The 18,668-nt window shown below is 40.6% G+C and overlaps 1 protein-coding gene across 3 annotated transcripts in view; it reads left to right on the plus strand.

Annotated features, from left to right (window-relative positions):
* The window catches only part of numb (NUMB endocytic adaptor protein), a 61,339-nt gene that overhangs the window by 22,129 nt on the left and 20,542 nt on the right, over nucleotides 1–18,668 (plus strand). For all 3 annotated transcript variants that reach the window (XM_042500074.2, XM_042500076.2, XM_042500075.2), the window contains exon 2: nucleotides 12,210–12,346. In XM_042500074.2, the coding sequence (XP_042356008.2) occupies nucleotides 12,221–12,346 (126 nt within the window). In that variant the 5' untranslated portion in view covers nucleotides 12,210–12,220. The remainder of the gene's footprint in view (nucleotides 1–12,209; nucleotides 12,347–18,668) is intronic.

The following is an 18,668-nucleotide window of genomic DNA, read 5'->3' on the forward strand; positions in this document are numbered from 1 at the left end:
CACTCTGGTAGAGATGGGGAAGTCTGCATGTTTTCAGCAGTGACACCAATTATTTAAAGCCAGAACAGCTTTATTGGTCAACTATGTGTGCACATAGTTGACTCCTGCTTTTTTTTGTTACTCTTAAAGTACATACACAGGCATACAGCTAAAAACAAGGACAACAACTCTGAACAGGATCAACATAAATACAACCATAAACATTCACTACAATCTAAAAGTATAAATATATATCAAAAGACAGTAGTACAAAATGCAGATTGTGTTTGTAAGTATAACCACCGTACCACTCTGCTGAATGTATATTATGACCCCAAATAGACTCCATATAGGTCAGACTGTCCCCGAGTTTCAAACTGTGATGCAGTAATTAATTCTGACCCAGAATATCACATTTAGGGGTTAACGATTGGCATTAATGAAGGGAATCCGCTGGATGTCCTGTCTCACATTGTTCTTTTGAACTTGAACATTGAATGTCAATATCAGACTGCCATTAAATCTATTGGGGCCCTGAGCAATAACTTTACATTGATGTCTGTAGTGAATTTTTTGATAGATTTATAGTCATGCTGTCACTGTGAAACAATGTCCCCTGTAGTGATTAAGAGTGGCCCAACAGCGAGATATGCAGATTTACTGTTTTTTGTTGTTTTTGCAAATTATTTCATTTACCCTGATTTAAGTGCTGTGCAATAAGTTTTATTGTTAGACTATTTTAAGGTATGTTGTTGCTTATAAATGACTTTTTTGATTTTGTGAAGTAAAAATGTCAAAACTAGTACTCGATCTGGATGAAGGGAAGGCTAACGCATGTATGGAGACTTGACAGATCCACCTGTCCGTGGGTTTAGCATTAACTTCTCCTGCACTGTTGTTGTTCAGTGATGTGACAGTTGGATTTTGATGCAGATTATATATCCTGCCCCTCCTAAACTGTAGGCCCTTTAACACTGCTTTTTCAAGGCAGAAAATTCACATTGTTATGACACCTCATCATTCAGGTTAAAAATGACAGTCGTGGAAAAGGTGAGGGGACAGAGTTGTCTCACCTTTCTCGCCGTCGGAGGTAGTAAAAGTACAGGGATGATGTCTGTGTAAAAGGGGCAGCCAGTAGGACAGGACCATGGATGATACGGGTGTGACGTTTTGACGAAAGTGTTGTGTGTGCAACCCACACCTGATAGATTTAAAAAACAGCTGGTAGCAGTTAGCAGCTAACTCAAAGAAGAAGAACAACGACTGAAAATGTCTGCAAATTAGAAAAAAAGTGAGGACTGGGAGCTCCTTAACCTCTGAGCAGAGAGCGAGATCAGCTGCCATATATCGGGGACAGTAAATGATTATTATTGCCATGTTATGTCATTGTTAATGTCACACCAGAGGCCAACGCTGTTGTGTTACATGTCATGCCTTTTTTTGCATCCTTGATGCCGGTGTGCTGTCTAAAATTACACGTGTTATGATGCCACCGTAGTCTGGTTCAATGTTAAAATGCAAAGGTGGCATAAAGAAGGGACTTCATAGCGGCCCTATAGCAAGATCTCTTTGTAAAAAGGGATTGTGATTGGATGGCTGGGTAAAAAGTGAGAAGAAGCTGCAGCGTTTTACCCAAAGTTGAATATTATTGAAATCTCTGCAACCACAAATAAACATCAGTCGTGCAGTGCTCAGGGCCTCATCATGCAGCAGGCAGTTGTAGCAGAGGGTAAATATACGGCGCTTCTGTGAAAAACGGAAAAAACATGTACATAGCGGTTGTTGCTGTTGACTTCTAGTGCAATGTTGCAATTATCATGACAACTCTATTTTATTGTGTTTGTTGTGCAGTTATTGGTCATGAAAAACACAGTGAGATTTGCTGTCTAACTTCCCTCTGTCGTCACCATAAATTTTCAAACCAGGATGTAAGACAGCAGACTGTCCTGACCTTTGACCCTGATCCTGGTACTGCAGCCTTTTCCTTGTCTGCCTGGCTTGGTTCCCGTTTTGATGCTCTGCACACTTTCATCCAAATTTTCTCCTTGTGTTTTTTTTACTGCCCCTCTTTTTTACATAAGCATGCCACGCCACAAAGCGGGGCCCGGAAAATTGGATTACCACAGTAACAGCATTTTTCAAATTCTCTCTTCATATGGCCGTTTCAGAGCAGAACGGAGGCACGACTATCACCTCGAGCCGGCCAGCTCCCTGATAACGGGGCTGCGCAGATACGCCGGCCAGGCATGCTTTGCATCACGGATGGCTGGCGGTATTGATCGAGGCCATCCTATCTATGTTGCTCTCCAAACCATAAACTCACAGATAACATGGAATTCCCTGCGCAGAGGAGAATAAAATAGGATGAAGAGTATCGGCTGGCACAGTGGTGGGGCAAGTCATGAAAGGAGACAGTGGGGCCTTTTTGTCTTGAATCACTGCCCATTCTCTCTCTTTCTCTTACACTCCCTCACTCTCTTCGCCTCTCCTCCCTCCCTCCCTATCTCTTCTTTGAAACCCAACCGCTGTACTCATCCCTAGGATCCTTCTGCAAGGATTAATCAGTTTTCCATTCCTGGAGAGATTATTCAAATACTGTTACATCTACAGCCAGCAGCACTCCCTCCCTCCTTCCCGGGCAGAAGCACAGCACTGACTGCGGGAAAAGTCCTTCTCTTCCACTCTATATTTTTTTTCCTGTTATTTGTTTACTTTTATGTCTGTCCCATGTGTCTCCTCTGTGGCAATGAGCGACAAAAAAAAAGAAACGACCCAAAAATTAGCAAAAAAATAATGAAAAGTACAAGAAAATTACCTGAAAATTAGTGAGAAAAGGAAAACAAAGTGAAAAAAACAGAAAATTAGTGAAAAAAGAAAAAGAATGTAGAAAATTATGTGAATAGGTGAAAAAAAGTTAGAAAAAAATCAAGGAAATGACCTGGAAAAAGTGTTCAAATTATAATAATTTTGTAACATAATATTAATTATATAATTATTTTATTTATAGATATAGTTTTTCTCAAGCTTTTTATTGTGTCTCCTCTGTGTATTTCTGTCTTTACACTGTACTACTATTTTCGACTGTGTGCTTATATTCTATTACTTAATTATTATTATGTGTACATACCTTATTTCCTCTATGTACATACTTATTTTATTACTTATTTATTGTTATTGTTATTGTTATTTTCTTTGTTACATTTCACTTTTCTTTTTTCATGCTGCTGTAACATTTGGAATTTCCCCCAATGGGGGATCAATAAAGGAATATTCTATTCTATTCTATTCTATGTTCGTAATTGCTCACTGAGTACGTTGATGATATTGCATGTGAGTCTTCCGAGAGCTCTTTTTTGTCATTCACTGTTGCTTGTTTCTGTGTACATGAACACAGAGAGAGTATAAATGGTCCTTGTGTAATTGTCCTCATTAGTGCTGGTAGGAGAACAGCCAGAGATCCTCACGGCACCAGACTATAGGAGCTGTGACAGCTCCAGCAGGGTTCAGATCCTGCTTTCCTACTCCAAAGCCTTTACCCCCCTCCTACTGGCCTTTTTTTTAATTTCCAGCACCCCCTCCCAATCCCCCTCCATGCCTCGCTATCCTCCATTCACTCTCTTTGTAGTTTTAAAAAAGTAAAAACTGTTATTTTAATGCTCTAAAAGCTGTCCCTTGGACAGGTTGTTGCCTTTTGACATAATTTAGACAAACATGTTTTAATGATGTTAGCAAGTAATATCTGTGATGATTACAGCTTTCATGCAACATTTGGCTTTACAGGCCCAAACACACCAAACTGATATCAAAGGACTAGGCTGACTGTCTAGTCGTCCCACGTTGCCTGTGTCTTGGCCAAAAAGTTGTGCTTGAACACACAGCAAAGACTACGGCCAACAGAAAATTAGCATTTATGGTTCTGCCTGCATGAGAGAAAATAACTAAACCTATACCAGGAGTCGGTGGTAGACTGTATTTGAATTTACAATAGGGAAAACGGAAAACTGATAAGAAGGATCCTAGACATTCTTTAGCCAGAAAGCACATTTACGCATACAGCCGGATGCTGAAAGACCAAATTATATTTTCCGTGCACTAGCAAACAATAACATAGACCAGTGTTTCCCACAGAATTAGTGTTTATGTGTGACTGGTTGACACCACACATACACCTGTTTTTTTCTGTTTGTTTTTTAAAAGCCTGTGTGTCTCTTTTTGTCATTTTGTGTAATTTCTCAAAATTTGGAGGCTTTTGCAGGTCGTAAACACAGTGCAGTTGGAGCTCTCCATCGTTTTTTTTAACCCTCAGCAGCAGTTTGTGACTTGTAGGGTGGATAATTGTCGATCCTTTAGGGCTCATCAGATCAATGGATGAGAGGAGCAGCTATTTGTGACTGAAAGCAAACTTTTAGACACAGCAGACTTAACTGCACTTTCAGTGCGCTTGATGTTCTGCTGCTCCGCCTCTGCCCAGATTGTGTTCTGCGCTCCGACAGTGTGTTGCTATAATAAACCAAATACACAGTATATTCCAATAGCACTCCTTATGAATGGTCCAGCTTTGTGGTGGCAGAAATTTTGGTCATAGTGGGCTGCCACAAATAAATGGATGTGTGGGAAGCCCTGCAAACCATTATGAAACATTTCAAAATACAAAATAACATTTCAAAAACAAAATAATCACTCCTAATATAACACATTTGTTTCGATCTTACCACTCTTGACTTAAGTCGTTTGCTTGCATTCTTCATTTCCTGAGTTGAACTGTCAGTCAGAGTAATTTCAGTCACCGACAGGCTTCCCCGGCTTCGACTACGGTTCAGCATGCTAAATTTGCTGAAAAAACAGCCAGCCATGCCCAACTAGTGCCAATGGTGTGAGACACACTGCAGAAACTAGGGCCACAGACGTTCACTGCCTGCCTGACATTCACCGACAGCTGACCCCAAGTTGTGTTTTTACCCTTAATTTCTGGCTTATTTTGTTTGGTCTATACCTCTGTGTGTAAGCAAAATTCTGGGATATTTGCCCTGCTTCTAAACAATGGACTGTAGTAAAGGAAGAGGTCATCTGTTGAAGAGGCAGACAGTAACTTTAATAAACCAGAATACAGTGCAGACACCAAACATTTCATCTTGCATAAAAAGTAGAAGTTACTTTTCTCAGGGGGTGGAACCGTGTACTGGTACAGCTTTTGCTCTTGCTTTGTAGATGTACAAACAGTAAAATTTGAAAGTCCCTCCATTTATAGTTAGCCGTATTCATCTGCTTCACTTGAAAGGATAACACGGGTGCCATTAATGCCCACAAAGATCATAAACTCTGAAGTACTTGCCAGAGTCAGAAGCTATTACTGTCTTTTTTACTGCAGGTTTGATCTACCTGCTTGAAGTCATGAGGTTGCATTGGTTTTATTTTCTTTAATCCTATTAAAATGCAACTTTTGAAGACCTTTTGTTGCTATGAGGAATAGTATGCTTATGTTTAATGAGTCTGGAATAGATACAGACCTAAGGGAAACTGTGCTAATGCAATTTTTAAGGCTTCATTTTCCACCATACCTCTCAGCTGTTCTCTTTTCCTCTTTACCGTCCTAATTATTTGACTTTTCTCCTCTGCTACTTATCTCAACTCTTCCCTTCTTTAACCTCCTTTTCACCTCACCATGTCTGAATTTGCTGCTCTTTCTTTGTCTCTCACCTTTGCCTTCTTCTCTCTGGCTCATTCCCAAACCAAGGGGCTAAACCCATCTCACATGACCCACTCCCATCCAAACACCCGCCCCAGCACTCTGCACCGGGCGAACACAGCCCAGACTTTCCCCCTCACTGCTCATTCTGTGCTCTGCTCCCTCCGGCCCACTCTCTCTGACCTCCATGGCTATCACAGCTCACCTTCCTGCCAACACGACAATAGAGTTACCTAATGCTGATGGTGGCACTGCTGCTAATGTAGATTTCATAAGCAAACTCCATGTTAAACACAGGATGAAGAACATGTGTTTAACCCACGTTTGACCTACCAGTCTGCTTTTAATCCCTGGTTGCTGCTGTTAACACAAACCTCTCTCTGCAATATAGTATAAATATGTTTGTTTTGTTTTGGGTTTTTTTAAAAAAGGTGCTTCCCTTAATGAGTTCACAAAAAGGTTTTGCTGCAGTTTTGTTACTTGAAGTCAACATAAAGGCTGAATTTATGTTCTGCCTTTTCATACCGAAGTAGTTCGTAAACAGACAATGGTTAACCCTTTGAAACCTGAGCAAAAATTTCTTTCTAAAACATGCAAAGAAGGAAATTAGCAATGAAAAAGGAAATTACCCAAAATTTAGGAGGAAATTAGTAAAAAGTATAACAAAATGACATAAAAAACAGTGAAAAAAAGTAAAAAGTAAAGTAAAAAAGCCTAGTAAATTAGTGGATAAAAAGTTCTTTAAAAAAAAAAGTATCACCTGAAAATTTGTGAAAAAATTTTAAAAAAAGTAAGTTCAAATAAAGGAATTTACCTGGAAAAAGTTATTCCAAAAATATTTTTAAAAAATAAGATAATTTAAATCATAACAATGGGAAATGTTTTTAAAAGAAATCAAGATGACTTGCTCAAGTTTCAATGGGTTATCTGATAATACAGAATCCTGAGACCACCATTGTTTCACATGTACAAGTTTGCATTTTGTAGCCCATTAGCGGGAGTGTTGGCCTTGCCTGGCGCTGTGCATTCTGGTAGCTGTAGGTTTTTTTGCCTCTTGAGCAAAAGTGTCCTTTTTCTCTGTTTTCTGTGGTCATGTAGCACCAATTGCAAAAGTATTTGCATTTTCCTAACGCATAGACATCCTAGTTTTATTAAAAGGCCATCTCTTCAGAGGTGAAATACTTTATTGTCCTCAGGAGTTGAGGAGTCAGGTTTAAATGATCTGTGCTGGTTCAGTGCAAATGTGGACCTTTACACCTTTGTGTCATTCCTAAAGGGGGTAAAGGGTACAAAGAGATTAGCAATAGGAATCCCCGAGCTAGATGTAGGCCTTTAAATATTAACTTCTTGCCGGCGTATTCATATCACATTCCTGCAAATGTTACACATTGTACACTCACGCTGCAGGTGCATATGCTCAGCCAAGCACAAACATTCATACTCATAAATACAGCAAGCGTACGCTCTCTTTCCCACGCACATGAGTATATGTGCTTTCGCTTACATTCCTGCTCTCTCCTTGTGGGTCTCTGTTAGACTCTGCAGTGCGCCGGAGAGAGAAGGTGTGTGGGTTGTAAGCTGGCGGTAGCATAAGTGTTAAGTGATTTAGAAGGTGAGTTTAGTAAAGTGCTGTGAGAAGAGGCATAGAAACTTTGGGGGCATGCACCGACAGTGGCCTGTGGGATGAAAAAACCCCAACCTATTTTCCAGACTAATAGCGTTCTGCCTCTGTCTGTCCCAAAATGAGATCTCCTAGCAGCAAATGTCATTTGTTCTGCACTTGAGTATAGTAGCTTCGTCATCACACAATTTACCATCTATTATAGAGGCTTTTCTCACCAACCCCTCATGTCAAAAAAGGATTTTAGAAACAAGCTGTATACACAACACATTACCACCTTTTAAAGTTGTAGTGAACACATCAGCAAACAGTTACCCTTATATGTTTTTGGCCACCTGATGAATCCATGTCTGACATTCTTTTTCCTTTTCATCAGTTTTTGAAATGTCTGCATTTTTAGCTGCATAACACTCCAATACATTCACCAGCTAGTCATCTACTTTTTGACAACCATTTTTGGTGGTGAGTAGGTAGTATACAGTTGGTTTAATGCTTTTTTTGCAGCTGGAAAGAAGGCTGATGAGATCAGTTTGTGGGTCAGAAAACCAAAACAATGAGCTTGAAGACACTAAAACCCTCTGTAGAGCTGAGGAGTACAGCAGAATTGGTCGATAATGTCACTATGAGCAACCCCTTTCACATACCAAGTAGTCATATGATCCATGCAACAAAACTGCTGTTTCAAATTATCTGAAGGCTTTAAAAAAGAGGAATGACTACCTATCTAAAAGTAGAACCTCCTAAAGGGTCACAAACAAGCTATTTTTCTTTGAGATGTGTAAAATTTAAGCCCTGTTTACATGGTATGTCGCAAGATGTATTTAAAATTACTAGCACTGAGTGGTGTCGTGTCAGTTTACAATATGATGAGTGACTTTAAGTTGGCAACATTAACTTAAAATGTGTACATAACACATTGGACACAAATGCTTTAATTTGTTGCACCAAAGACGAGGTGCTGAAGAGCAGACAAATCTGTTCTCATCCTGCTCCTCCTCTTCACTCTGCAGGCTGGAAGCATGCAGCCTGTCACTGGCACTGCAGTGAGCCCAAACATGATATGACCTAAATAAACCAGTGCGTTGGGAGAGAGAGGGAGTGAGGGATGAAGCAATATTTTTTCCCTCTCACCCAATAGTCTTGTTTTCAAACTCGTCTACTGCAGGCTACAACTTGTGTATGTGCGCTGTCAAATGCGTGCACACATTTTTATAAACACTTGAGTCCGACTGGATGCTTTTTATATCATGACACCTGCAGAGGTATTTGGCTCTTACTATAAAACAGGTTCTTTCACACATCTAAGCTCCTGCTTTACACCTCGTTAGTCGACATTGTCAACCCTTTGTCAGACCGCTTGTGAATTTTGTCTCTGCTTACGGTATGGCTCAGGGGTCATGATTGTCTTTCTGAGTGATGTCATAGTTGTTTGCTGCACTGTGAAACCAGAGTTTCCATTACAGATCATGGAAAAGGAGACAAAAATCCACCAACTAGCTGAAATCTCAACTTGAATTTGGTTTGTTAGGTTGACCATTAGAGTTGGGTTGTTTTCGGATTTTGTTGGTCCAGTGCCATGTACGAACTTAATCCAGTTTGATTTATGCAAGATGACATTTGTGTCATTATGTCACATTCTGGCAATTTTTAAAGTAACCTAAGTCACAGTGCTAAATCCAACAAAAAATTGCATTAGTAATAACCAATATGGAAACATGAACAATATACAATATTATGTTTCTAAACTTACTAAGATTTGAAGCTGACCAAGAGCTGACCTTACTGGATGCAAGCGCTTTTTGAGCTGAACTTTTGTAGGACACCATGTGTCTATTTATATCTGTTGCTCGCTTTGAAAGTGCCACAGTGGCAGAAGACTGGCTGATTCATGAAGTTTAAAATGAGGAATTATTCATACGAAACCTACTTTTTTCACTACAAAAGCCTAAACACAGTGTCAGCTGGCTAGAGGGAGATGGCCAGGCTGAAAGTTTCTGCTGAGATTAGAAAAATAGCAAGTTGGCTACTTATCTTTTAAGTGTTTACTTCTCCAGTCTAATCTCAAGCGCACAGCTGACAGCTCTGTGTTTTGTTTACGTTAAGTGACAGGGGTGCATATTTAATGGATTCAGTGTACACCAAGAGCTCCGGTGTTACATAATGCTATGCGACAGTTCGACACTCGTTTGCTGTTTGAACACGGTGTCATAATATTCCTCTCATGATTGACTGCTGAATCAAGTGGGACACCTAGTAAAATCTTGTAAAGCGGTCCGGTCTCATTTTTGGCTCAATATCAAACCGGTTTGAAAATTTTCACACCGGCCCAACCCTATTGGTCTACCTATCATCTGGCTAAGTGACTAGCAAACATTCACATGTCCTACTTTCCTCATAAAATGTTGGTGTCTTGTAAAATAATCAGCAGGTTTAACTCTTGTCTTTTGAGGGTACACTCAGGCTATTTCAAAGTGCAGAAATTAGCTACTGCCCATGACAGATTCAGGCTCATGAGCTGTTTCCAGAGTCCATGGTCCACTCCTGGTCACCCTTTAGTGACAGTAGGAAGTTTGATGTGTTTATGTGTGTTTCGTTGGCCTGGTCAGGGCTCAAAGCTTCATTGTGTGCTGTCCACAGAGCTGCAGCCTGGCACGGACAGATAAGAGAGCCTCACCTCAAACACACTTTCTACCCCCAGCCAGTACCGGCTCACAGGACAGGTTTCATTATGCAAACAGACAGCTCAGTCCTGTGAGTGTGTGTGTGCGTGGTTAAGTAAGTGCATATGTGTGTGGTCGCTGCGAGCATGTGTGTGAGTGCTATGTTGCTGCATGTTCTTGTCTGTGTGGGTGTGTGTGTACATGGACAGTCAGCTCTCCTGGATTAAGGACCTTTAATCCCGGCCGATCCTCATCAGCTCAGAAGTTAGTGCAACTTGTTAGTCAAGGAGTATGCTCTGCTCACGTGTTAAAAGTCAGCATTGCACGGCTGAATGACTCGGTCCCCAGTTATGAGTTGCTAAGGGAGACGTGGGTCAGGCTTTCAATGATGGATGCACCTCTCAGTTCTAGTTTGGATCAGCAACTTTTAATTGGGTCTCTGCGTTTTTGTGCCTCCTAATCTCCTCCCAAAGCCAAGAAGACACGCATGCACTGTTTAAAGTGAAGCTTTTAGCCTAATTAATTGTGCTGTTTTAAGATTCTCTGAGAGTTTCAGGGTTTTGAACCTGCACTAAAGTCAGACCTAGACTCAACATCTTGATTAAGCATCAAGACAACATTTTTAAGGAAAATGTCTTATTGTGTCCACAACACAAAGATATTCATTTTAGTGAAGTGGAGCGAAAATAACGGAAAATATTCACATTTAAGAATCAGAGACTTTTGATTTTGTTTTTCCTTAAAAATATACTCAGACTGATAAATTGATTATCCTAGATGGTCATTAATTTAATAAACGACCAATAATTAATTAATCATTGCAGCTCTATTGTACATGATGCATAGTACAAGTTATTGGAAAGCTGGATCTGGAAGTGATTTTTTTTTTTTTAACTCTGGTGGGTGTTCAGAATTCAAAATTTGGGAAATAAGTTTTGGAATTTTTTTTTAAATTCAAGTAGATCTAGAAGTTAGAAACTTTGCCACTGAATTTCTCGCATAAGCCTTATCTCAGTGGCCAAGAGAGTGATTTAAGACATCAAAAGGTCTAAATAAAAATGGAGATCATTGCCTGTCTATGGGAATAATTGGATTCCGATTTAACTTTAATATTCTAACCCTGATATAATTAGCAGGTAAAACCTTCTCTCAGGCTAAATCCACACTTATACGTTTGTGTTCTGAACATAACGTTTACGCCTGGCTGTAAACTGCTGTACTACACAGCACACTGACTGGCAAAAATAAATCCTCCAAAAAACGATGACACGACTTGAAGCAATCTCAGTCGAGGAGTCTCTGACTGATGATTCGAGTCTCAGACTTTAAAAGGGGCAGCCCTAGTTGTGTTTTAGCCGGGGACAGTGGAACATTTTAGATCTACATACCTTTTGTGATTTTATTCTTCATGTGTGGGTACTTCTCCTTTTCCATAGCCACAGCTTTCTGTGATGATGCATAATCCTCTCTGTACTGCTTTAATGTGTCCCTGTATTTCCGACTATGTGTTACTTTAGTTCCACCTTGTCTTCTTGTCCAAGAAAAAAAATCTCTGTTCTTACCTTTCGCCATCTCCATAGTATTTTCTTTAATTAAGCTATTAACTGTAGAGTAGAAGATCTGCTTCCTGTTCAGATTGGCCCCAGTGTACCTGAATGGATATGTGATATGTGTTCTCAGGCATGTTAATATGGACACAGATAATTTCTAAGACAGTACTAAAAAACTGGTGGTTACGGGAATCATTTTCATAAAGGCTCAGTGTGGATGTGGCCTCAGTAGGCGCAGCAGACTGCCCTCAGTGTCCTCTGTTCACTTTTCACTATTTGGTCCCTTGACTCCTAACACCGCAGACTCAGGCTCCAACTCTTTTGTTCTTTCTTGTGAGTCACAGAGAAAACAGCTGATTGTGTTCCTCACTGACGCCCCTGTTTAAAGCTTTCCTATTTAAAAGCACTATGAAGACGGCATGAAAGTGGCACTCTGTTTGTAATGGGACCCTGCATAATCACCACCTTCTTATCCGTTATCAAACACAGGAAGTTGACTCATTTCTGTGTTGACATGTACTATTGACTGCACGTGAATTGCTACATTTCCTGTACTTACAAATTTTTACTATTGCTTTATATGTTTTAATGTTCCCTAACTGTTGCCTTTTTGTGTTTCTGCTTCCAGCCAGTGCTGTATCTTTTTTATTTTGCTGCTGCTGACAGCCCAATTTTCACCCTGGGATTAATAAAGTATCTCTCACCACTCACAGGGAGCTCAGCGATGAATAAGCTACGGCAGAGCTTCCGCCGGAAGAAAGATGTCTACGTGCCGGAGTCGAGTCGGCCGCACCAGTGGCAGACAGATGAGGAGGCGGTCCGCAGCGGCAAATGTAGCTTTGCAGTCAAGGTGACTCTCACTCACACATAGACACACCTGCATATAAAACCTCACTTACACACACACAGTGCAGTACTGACCTGACTGTGGTATACCTCTGAGAAACTTGCATGCTGCCGGGCTCCCCGAGGACGCCGCTTGTGATTAATCATAAGCATTCAGACACTGTGAGCACAGTTTTTATCTGGGTTGCAAGATTATCTGCTGTAGCCTTCCAAACCTGTGGGTTGTGTGCTTACAATGATTCCTGGCCTCCCAAGAGTAATCAGAACCACTTGAATCACCAAGTGAAATATTAAAAATTAAAGATAATGTTTAATTATAGCCGATACATAACAAAGTCAGGCCACTGCAGAGGGGCCTGCACAAGACACGCCACTCAGTAGGAGATGCAGTATCCTTCTACTCACAGTCTTCAGTGGTGCTCTGCAGCTGATGGAGTGGAGAGTTTGCTGTATTTTGGCAACAGAACCTTCCACTTTTGCAAACAGAAGTGCAACGGTACGCTTCCTCTCATCACATGGGTCCAAATTCTCGCATCACTCAGAATAAAGAGGAATTGAAAACCTCAGAGAGGAGAAAGGGAAAGTTGTCCTCAGAGAATATGCACTTTGTGGCTGGTCCACAGATGTGAATTGTATGTTATATAAAAAGTGTTCAGGTTATGGGTGTGTTGCCACCTGTGTGTGTGCTTTATCCTGTTTCCTTGAACAAAGAATGGGAATTGAAAATACTGTAAGCTGAGGGAGCTGTGGGTAACAGTTAACAGATATTTTTCTTTACTTTTTGGCTCCTTGTCCAAACGGATCTTGAGTTTATGTCACTAAAACAGAGATTTTTTAAAAACGTTATGTGCCATTTTGCCTTAATTAGACAGGACAATTAAGTGTTTAAAGGAAAGAGAGAGGGGATATCCCGCAGTAAAGAGCCACAGGTTAGAGTCAAAGCTCCAGCTGCTGTGGCAAGGACATAGCCTTTGAACATGAGGTGCCTGCTCTACCAGGTGATCTACTGGGCACCTCTGACACAGAGATTTTGTTAATCTCTCTAAGGTGCAGATTGTTTTGTTTTTTTCCTGAACTCCAGCTATGGAGCATTTGGGAAACAATGACATAATCTCATTTTCATGCATCCCCATTGTTGCTTTGTGCAACGAGCACACACTATAAACAACATTTTGTTAGCACTGCTTGGTCCAATGACTACTTTACACTTAAAGTTACTATTGCTGCACCACTTCAAGGATGAATGGAAGCAGCTGCCGCATCAGAAGTTTTTACTCCACCTCAGCGTCCACAGTCGTAAGTCCACCAGAAAATAACATTTTTTGATCCTCGAACAAACAGATGGTGGGACACTTTCCAGAGTGGGATTATTGTCAATGAGGAGTGAAAGAAAAACTTGTGCCAGAGCATCAGTCATATGTTTGTTTGAGCTCCTTCGTCCTCATATTGAAGGAAAATTTGCAGTGATGAGATCTCCAGTAGGTGTTTTGAAAAAGATCCCTTAAGTCTGGACACTTTGCTAACTTTATGAGGAGGGGAGACTATGCCAGATGGCAGATGTCGGCAAGCTTTTGGAGTAGGGCTGCTTCTCGAAAGTTGTAGATGTAAATCATCAGTTAGTTGACAGAAATTGCTTCATGTTGAGCATTTTTTTGTTTTCTTTTTTGCTAGTCAGTGTGCTTCTCCGGATGTTTTTATCCCCATATTTTGCTGCAGAGTGACCACTTGACAGTACTGTTTGGTACCGGGAGCTGCAGACATGCAGGCAGCGGCACAGAGAGGAAGAGACTGCACCATAAGGCTTTTAGAAAACATTGTCTACTCTCTTCTGCTGAGAAGTGGTGAATTTACAGCTCACAGCAACTCATTCTGATATAGTATGTGGCTTTTGTTTCATATGTAGTGTTTGCAAAAAATGTCATTCTTGCAGTCAGCTTGTTTGATAAATTACGTGAATGCCGCTGTCACACTGAGCCCATTCAGTGTGGACAGATATTTGTTTAAGCAAAGGTCGTGTAGACAGAATCATTTTTTAAAACTGAGGGAAAAGATATTTGTTTTCAAAAAAATCTGTTCAAGTGCAGACGCGGCTAAGATAAAGAGACTGAGACTTGATGTGGAACAGGTGTGCATCAGTTCATGGCTTCACGTTTTTTGTGTGAATATCTAAGCCAGTGTGTGAAACGCCCTAGATTCACGATCTCCTCTAAGCTGTCTTCCAAATGTCCGTTCGACACACACACACACACACACACACACACACACACACACACACACACACACACACACACACACACACACACACACACACCTTCCCTCCCTCACTGGCTGCTTCCTATAAATTGTGTCCTTTAGCTGCACTCAAAGCTAGATTTGTTGATTAGCAATTACTTTACCCCCCACCCCCCCCCCACACACACACACACACACACACACACACACACTTCTTTTTTTTATTCACCACTTCCCTCAAGTAAGCACATTGTCTTTGGGCTTTGTACTGCAGATTTCTTTCTTCTCTTAAAATGCTCTGCCTTCATAAAGCTGCAAAACACAAACCAGTGCTGTGTAACTGTAACCAGCCTGTAAGCACACTTTACCAAAACTCAGGTAACTGACTGTAGTTTTCTTGCTCCACCCTAAAATTCTTCTGTATAGTGAAAGCTGCAAGTGAATTACAGATCAGCCACTGTGGGCAAAAGGAAAATTAGCTTATCTCTTTTGTCATGCTTTCCTTTTTGTACTTCTGCAGCCACTCACACTTCTCCACCAGCATTTTTTTCCCCTTCTACACTAGCTATCATCGTGCTGGTGCAACCTACCATGCTACTCCTCTGTGTCCCTCCTCCCCCTCCTGCTCCCTGTCTCCCGCTCTAGGTGCCTCAGAGGAGCCCGGTTGTGTGTGGGTTGGAATAGTTGCACTGAAATTATCACCGACTGCCGCACTAAAGAGTAACCGATAGTGGGGAGGAGAGGAGATCTAGCGGGGAAGGAGAAAAAGAGAGGCTGTTGGTGGTGTCAAGGGAAAAAGAGGAGATCCGGGAGGTTAAAACGGGGTGAAATGAGCCTTTATTGTTGTGGCTTGGGGCTCCCACCACTACATAGCGCATTTTGACAAGCATAGTAAAAGCCCAGTTCTCCACTGATTATCACGTCTCAGTGCGTTTATGCTTGTGTCTGTTGTTTTCCAGCTGAAATTGCAGTGACAGACAATTATTCATGATTCAAGGAGATTGTCAAAGGCAAAAAAAATGTAGATTTGCTTTTTTGTATGGAAATGTCAGTCCTCCGAGACTGCTGAAGGCTGGAGACGGGTGTGAGATTAGATTGAATTGCTTATGTGTGTTGTTTACCAACTAACACAGATTAAAAGCAAATGTATTTATATGTCCTTGGTAGGTTTAAACTGTGTAGACTCATTCATATGGAAATGAGTGTGTGCAGCTTGTTGTCTGCACTTATTCACATGTTGAAAAGGAGGAGTTTGTACAGTACAGTATATGGTGCACAGTATAGATTTTCTATTAGTAACTGACAGAATTTTTCACAGAAAGTGATTTATGACCAATACCCTGAATTAATTCCTGGAATACACCTGGATAGCATCCAGAGGATTTATGCCAACAATATCAGCTCCTGTGGACTCTTAAAAGTCTTTAAAGGCATTGAAATTATTAATCTAAAGTCTAATATAAAGCCTTAATTGTCCTTATATTGACCTGGATTCATCTTAAAAGAAAGTCTTGCTGCTCAGACATAGGAAGTAGGATTTTACTCAGTTTTTTTCTGACGTTGCATTGTAAAATCCCCCAAATAATTCGTAAGATCTATTTTTTTGGTAAATCATTTGATAAATTCCTTTTCTTAAACTCATCATGATGGGAATCCAAGCTGTGGAACGTCACATGCCGATTGAGAACCACAAAATAGCCAAGAAAACCTTCCAGAAATGACAGATATTATCCACTCATTTTGGTAAACCAATTGAAACCTTTTTGTTAAGTGGCAGTGGCAGTTATGTCTTAAATTTCATTACTAATATTTGAGTTGAATTAAATAATGCTTGGTGTCTCTTTTGTTAATTAACGTTAATATGGTTTAAGATGAACTATAAAAATGTATGTCTCTGGCAGGAACGGATAAATTCTTGTTGACTTGTTTACTGTGTTCTGGCGCCTTACTAAAGAGCCGGACTCCTAACCTGCTAGGTAATGGAGGCTGAGTAGTCACATTACTGCAGAAGATGAACTGTGAAGATAAGGTTAAGAGCTGTGAAGACGCTCAATGCCGTTTCTGCCATTGCCAATGAGGTACAGAGTTGTTTGTTTTTTTTTCTAAGTTGAGCGTATTATTCATGCTAAAGAGGTAGTGACATTTTTTATGAATCTTCTTTTCCACAATGTTAGGTAATACCTGGAAATTAAACCTCAATATTTAACAATACTGGGCTGTTCTGTTTTACTGTCAGTGTTTTCTTGACCTCTGTCCTCCTTATCATCGGCTGCTACAAATGTTTACAAAATGTGGATTTCAGTGCATCCCACATGATGTTACCTCTGCTGGCCCTCTCCAGCTGGAGATTAACCTTGAGGGGGCAGCTTAATGTAAATATAGTATTTTATCTTGTGTTTTTCCTCCTCAAACAAACACAAACAGCGCAGTGGCAGTGACGGCACAAAATAAAAATACTGTGATATATATAAACTGAATCTAATCCTGGCCCACTGTGGGATTAGTGCCAAGTGTAACTAATCCTGGAGTGGGCCCACAAACCAACTGTATTTCAGATCCAAATTACTCTACGCTTGTACTACACACTGTTCAGCAGATATTGATTATTATTAATTAACCCTCTGGTCCCCTAATCACATTAGCTCAATTCTGCCTCCTAAGGACAAAAACGTCCTCTTTCTAAAATTGCTTTAAATAATGCTATGTACTAATATTAATTTCCATTTTTTTGTTTCACCAACTTCTGTCTTAATCAAAATGTTCTTTAATTTTTTTCAGAATTTTTAACCCTTTAAATTAAACCCTTTAATTTTTTGCGGGGGGGTGTATTATCAGACTCTGGGATATGTTTTTATTTTTTGTGCAGTATGAGATTTTTAGGAAGAGTTCCTTTTGTCCTCCTAAAAATATCCTATTTCTAAACTGCTATAAAAATAATACAAATTATTATTATTGTCCACTTTTTTGGAGTTAAAGCTTTTAACTAACTTCAGTCCTGATCATCATTACAAATTATCCATTCATTTTCAGGGTTTAAACTTTTAAATGATAATTTCTTTTAAAAAAAAGCCAGTTTTTTTAAATGTAAAAAACAGAGAAAATGTATGAGGTTCTGCATACTTAATAATAAATGGACGTTTTTGTTGCTTTTGTTGACCGCATCTGTTAAATGTGTTGCTGCCAGCTTCTTTCTAACAGGATGGAGTAAGATGCTACAGTGAAGCATGTGTTGTGACAGTTGACGCCTCCCCTACGTTTACTCATCTCACCTCAGCTGCATTTCCTGGTTGATCGCCCTATTAACAACGCCGCTGCTTTCAATGTCCTTACTACCCTCAGCTGCCTCCTCGTATCAGTATTGTCCTCAGCATACATGCGCTTTTTGGGGGGTTTTTTGTGCACATCTATGTGTGTGTGCACATGTGTATTCTAATATGCCGACAGTGTGACTCACAGCCGTGGCGTCACACTCTCAAAATAGCAAGGCCTGAAGGTGGGGGGGTGACAGGCGTGGGTCAGCGTCACTCTGTGTGTGTGTGTGTGTGTGTGTGTGTCTGTGTCTGTGTGTGTGTGTATCTGTAAGGAAAGGGTAAGGACTTCCTCTCCGGTCCTGCACGCACAATGGCTTCTGGGGCGGTCAGGGTTGTGACTCTGGAGTGACACACAGCAGGGTGTGATGTTGCTTCAGGTCCAGGAGGAGGGAGGGAGGGAGGAGGGAGGGAGGTTTGAGCTGGAGGAGACAGCTTTTTCCGTTCATTCAGTTCCAGTTAATCCCACTCACGTAGGAAGGCCTGATGGTCAGGGCACGGGGTCTCGCCCCCCCAGCTGAGTCTGACAGTCTCTTGATTAATTAGTTACTAGATGACAGTCAAAGCAATTATCTCTCATTATGTGGCGTATATGGTGTTATAGGGCCTACGCTCTTTATCCTTGAAGGTTATTGTATATTTTTTAAAGGTGAACTGATCCTTCTGACGTCAGTGGAGGCAGTTCAGTCAAATTTATTTATTTTCAAGATGCATAAAGAAGGGAAAAAGGCTTAAGATGTCAAGTATTAAGCAACACATGCAGTATAAAGGGCAATAAGGCTGTAC

The sequence above is a fragment of the Plectropomus leopardus genome, chromosome 14, assembly GCF_026936395.1.
Source record: "Plectropomus leopardus strain MGB_pleo_1.0 chromosome 14, ASM2693639v1, whole genome shotgun sequence".
Classification (NCBI taxonomy): Eukaryota; Metazoa; Chordata; class Actinopteri; order Perciformes; family Serranidae; genus Plectropomus; species Plectropomus leopardus.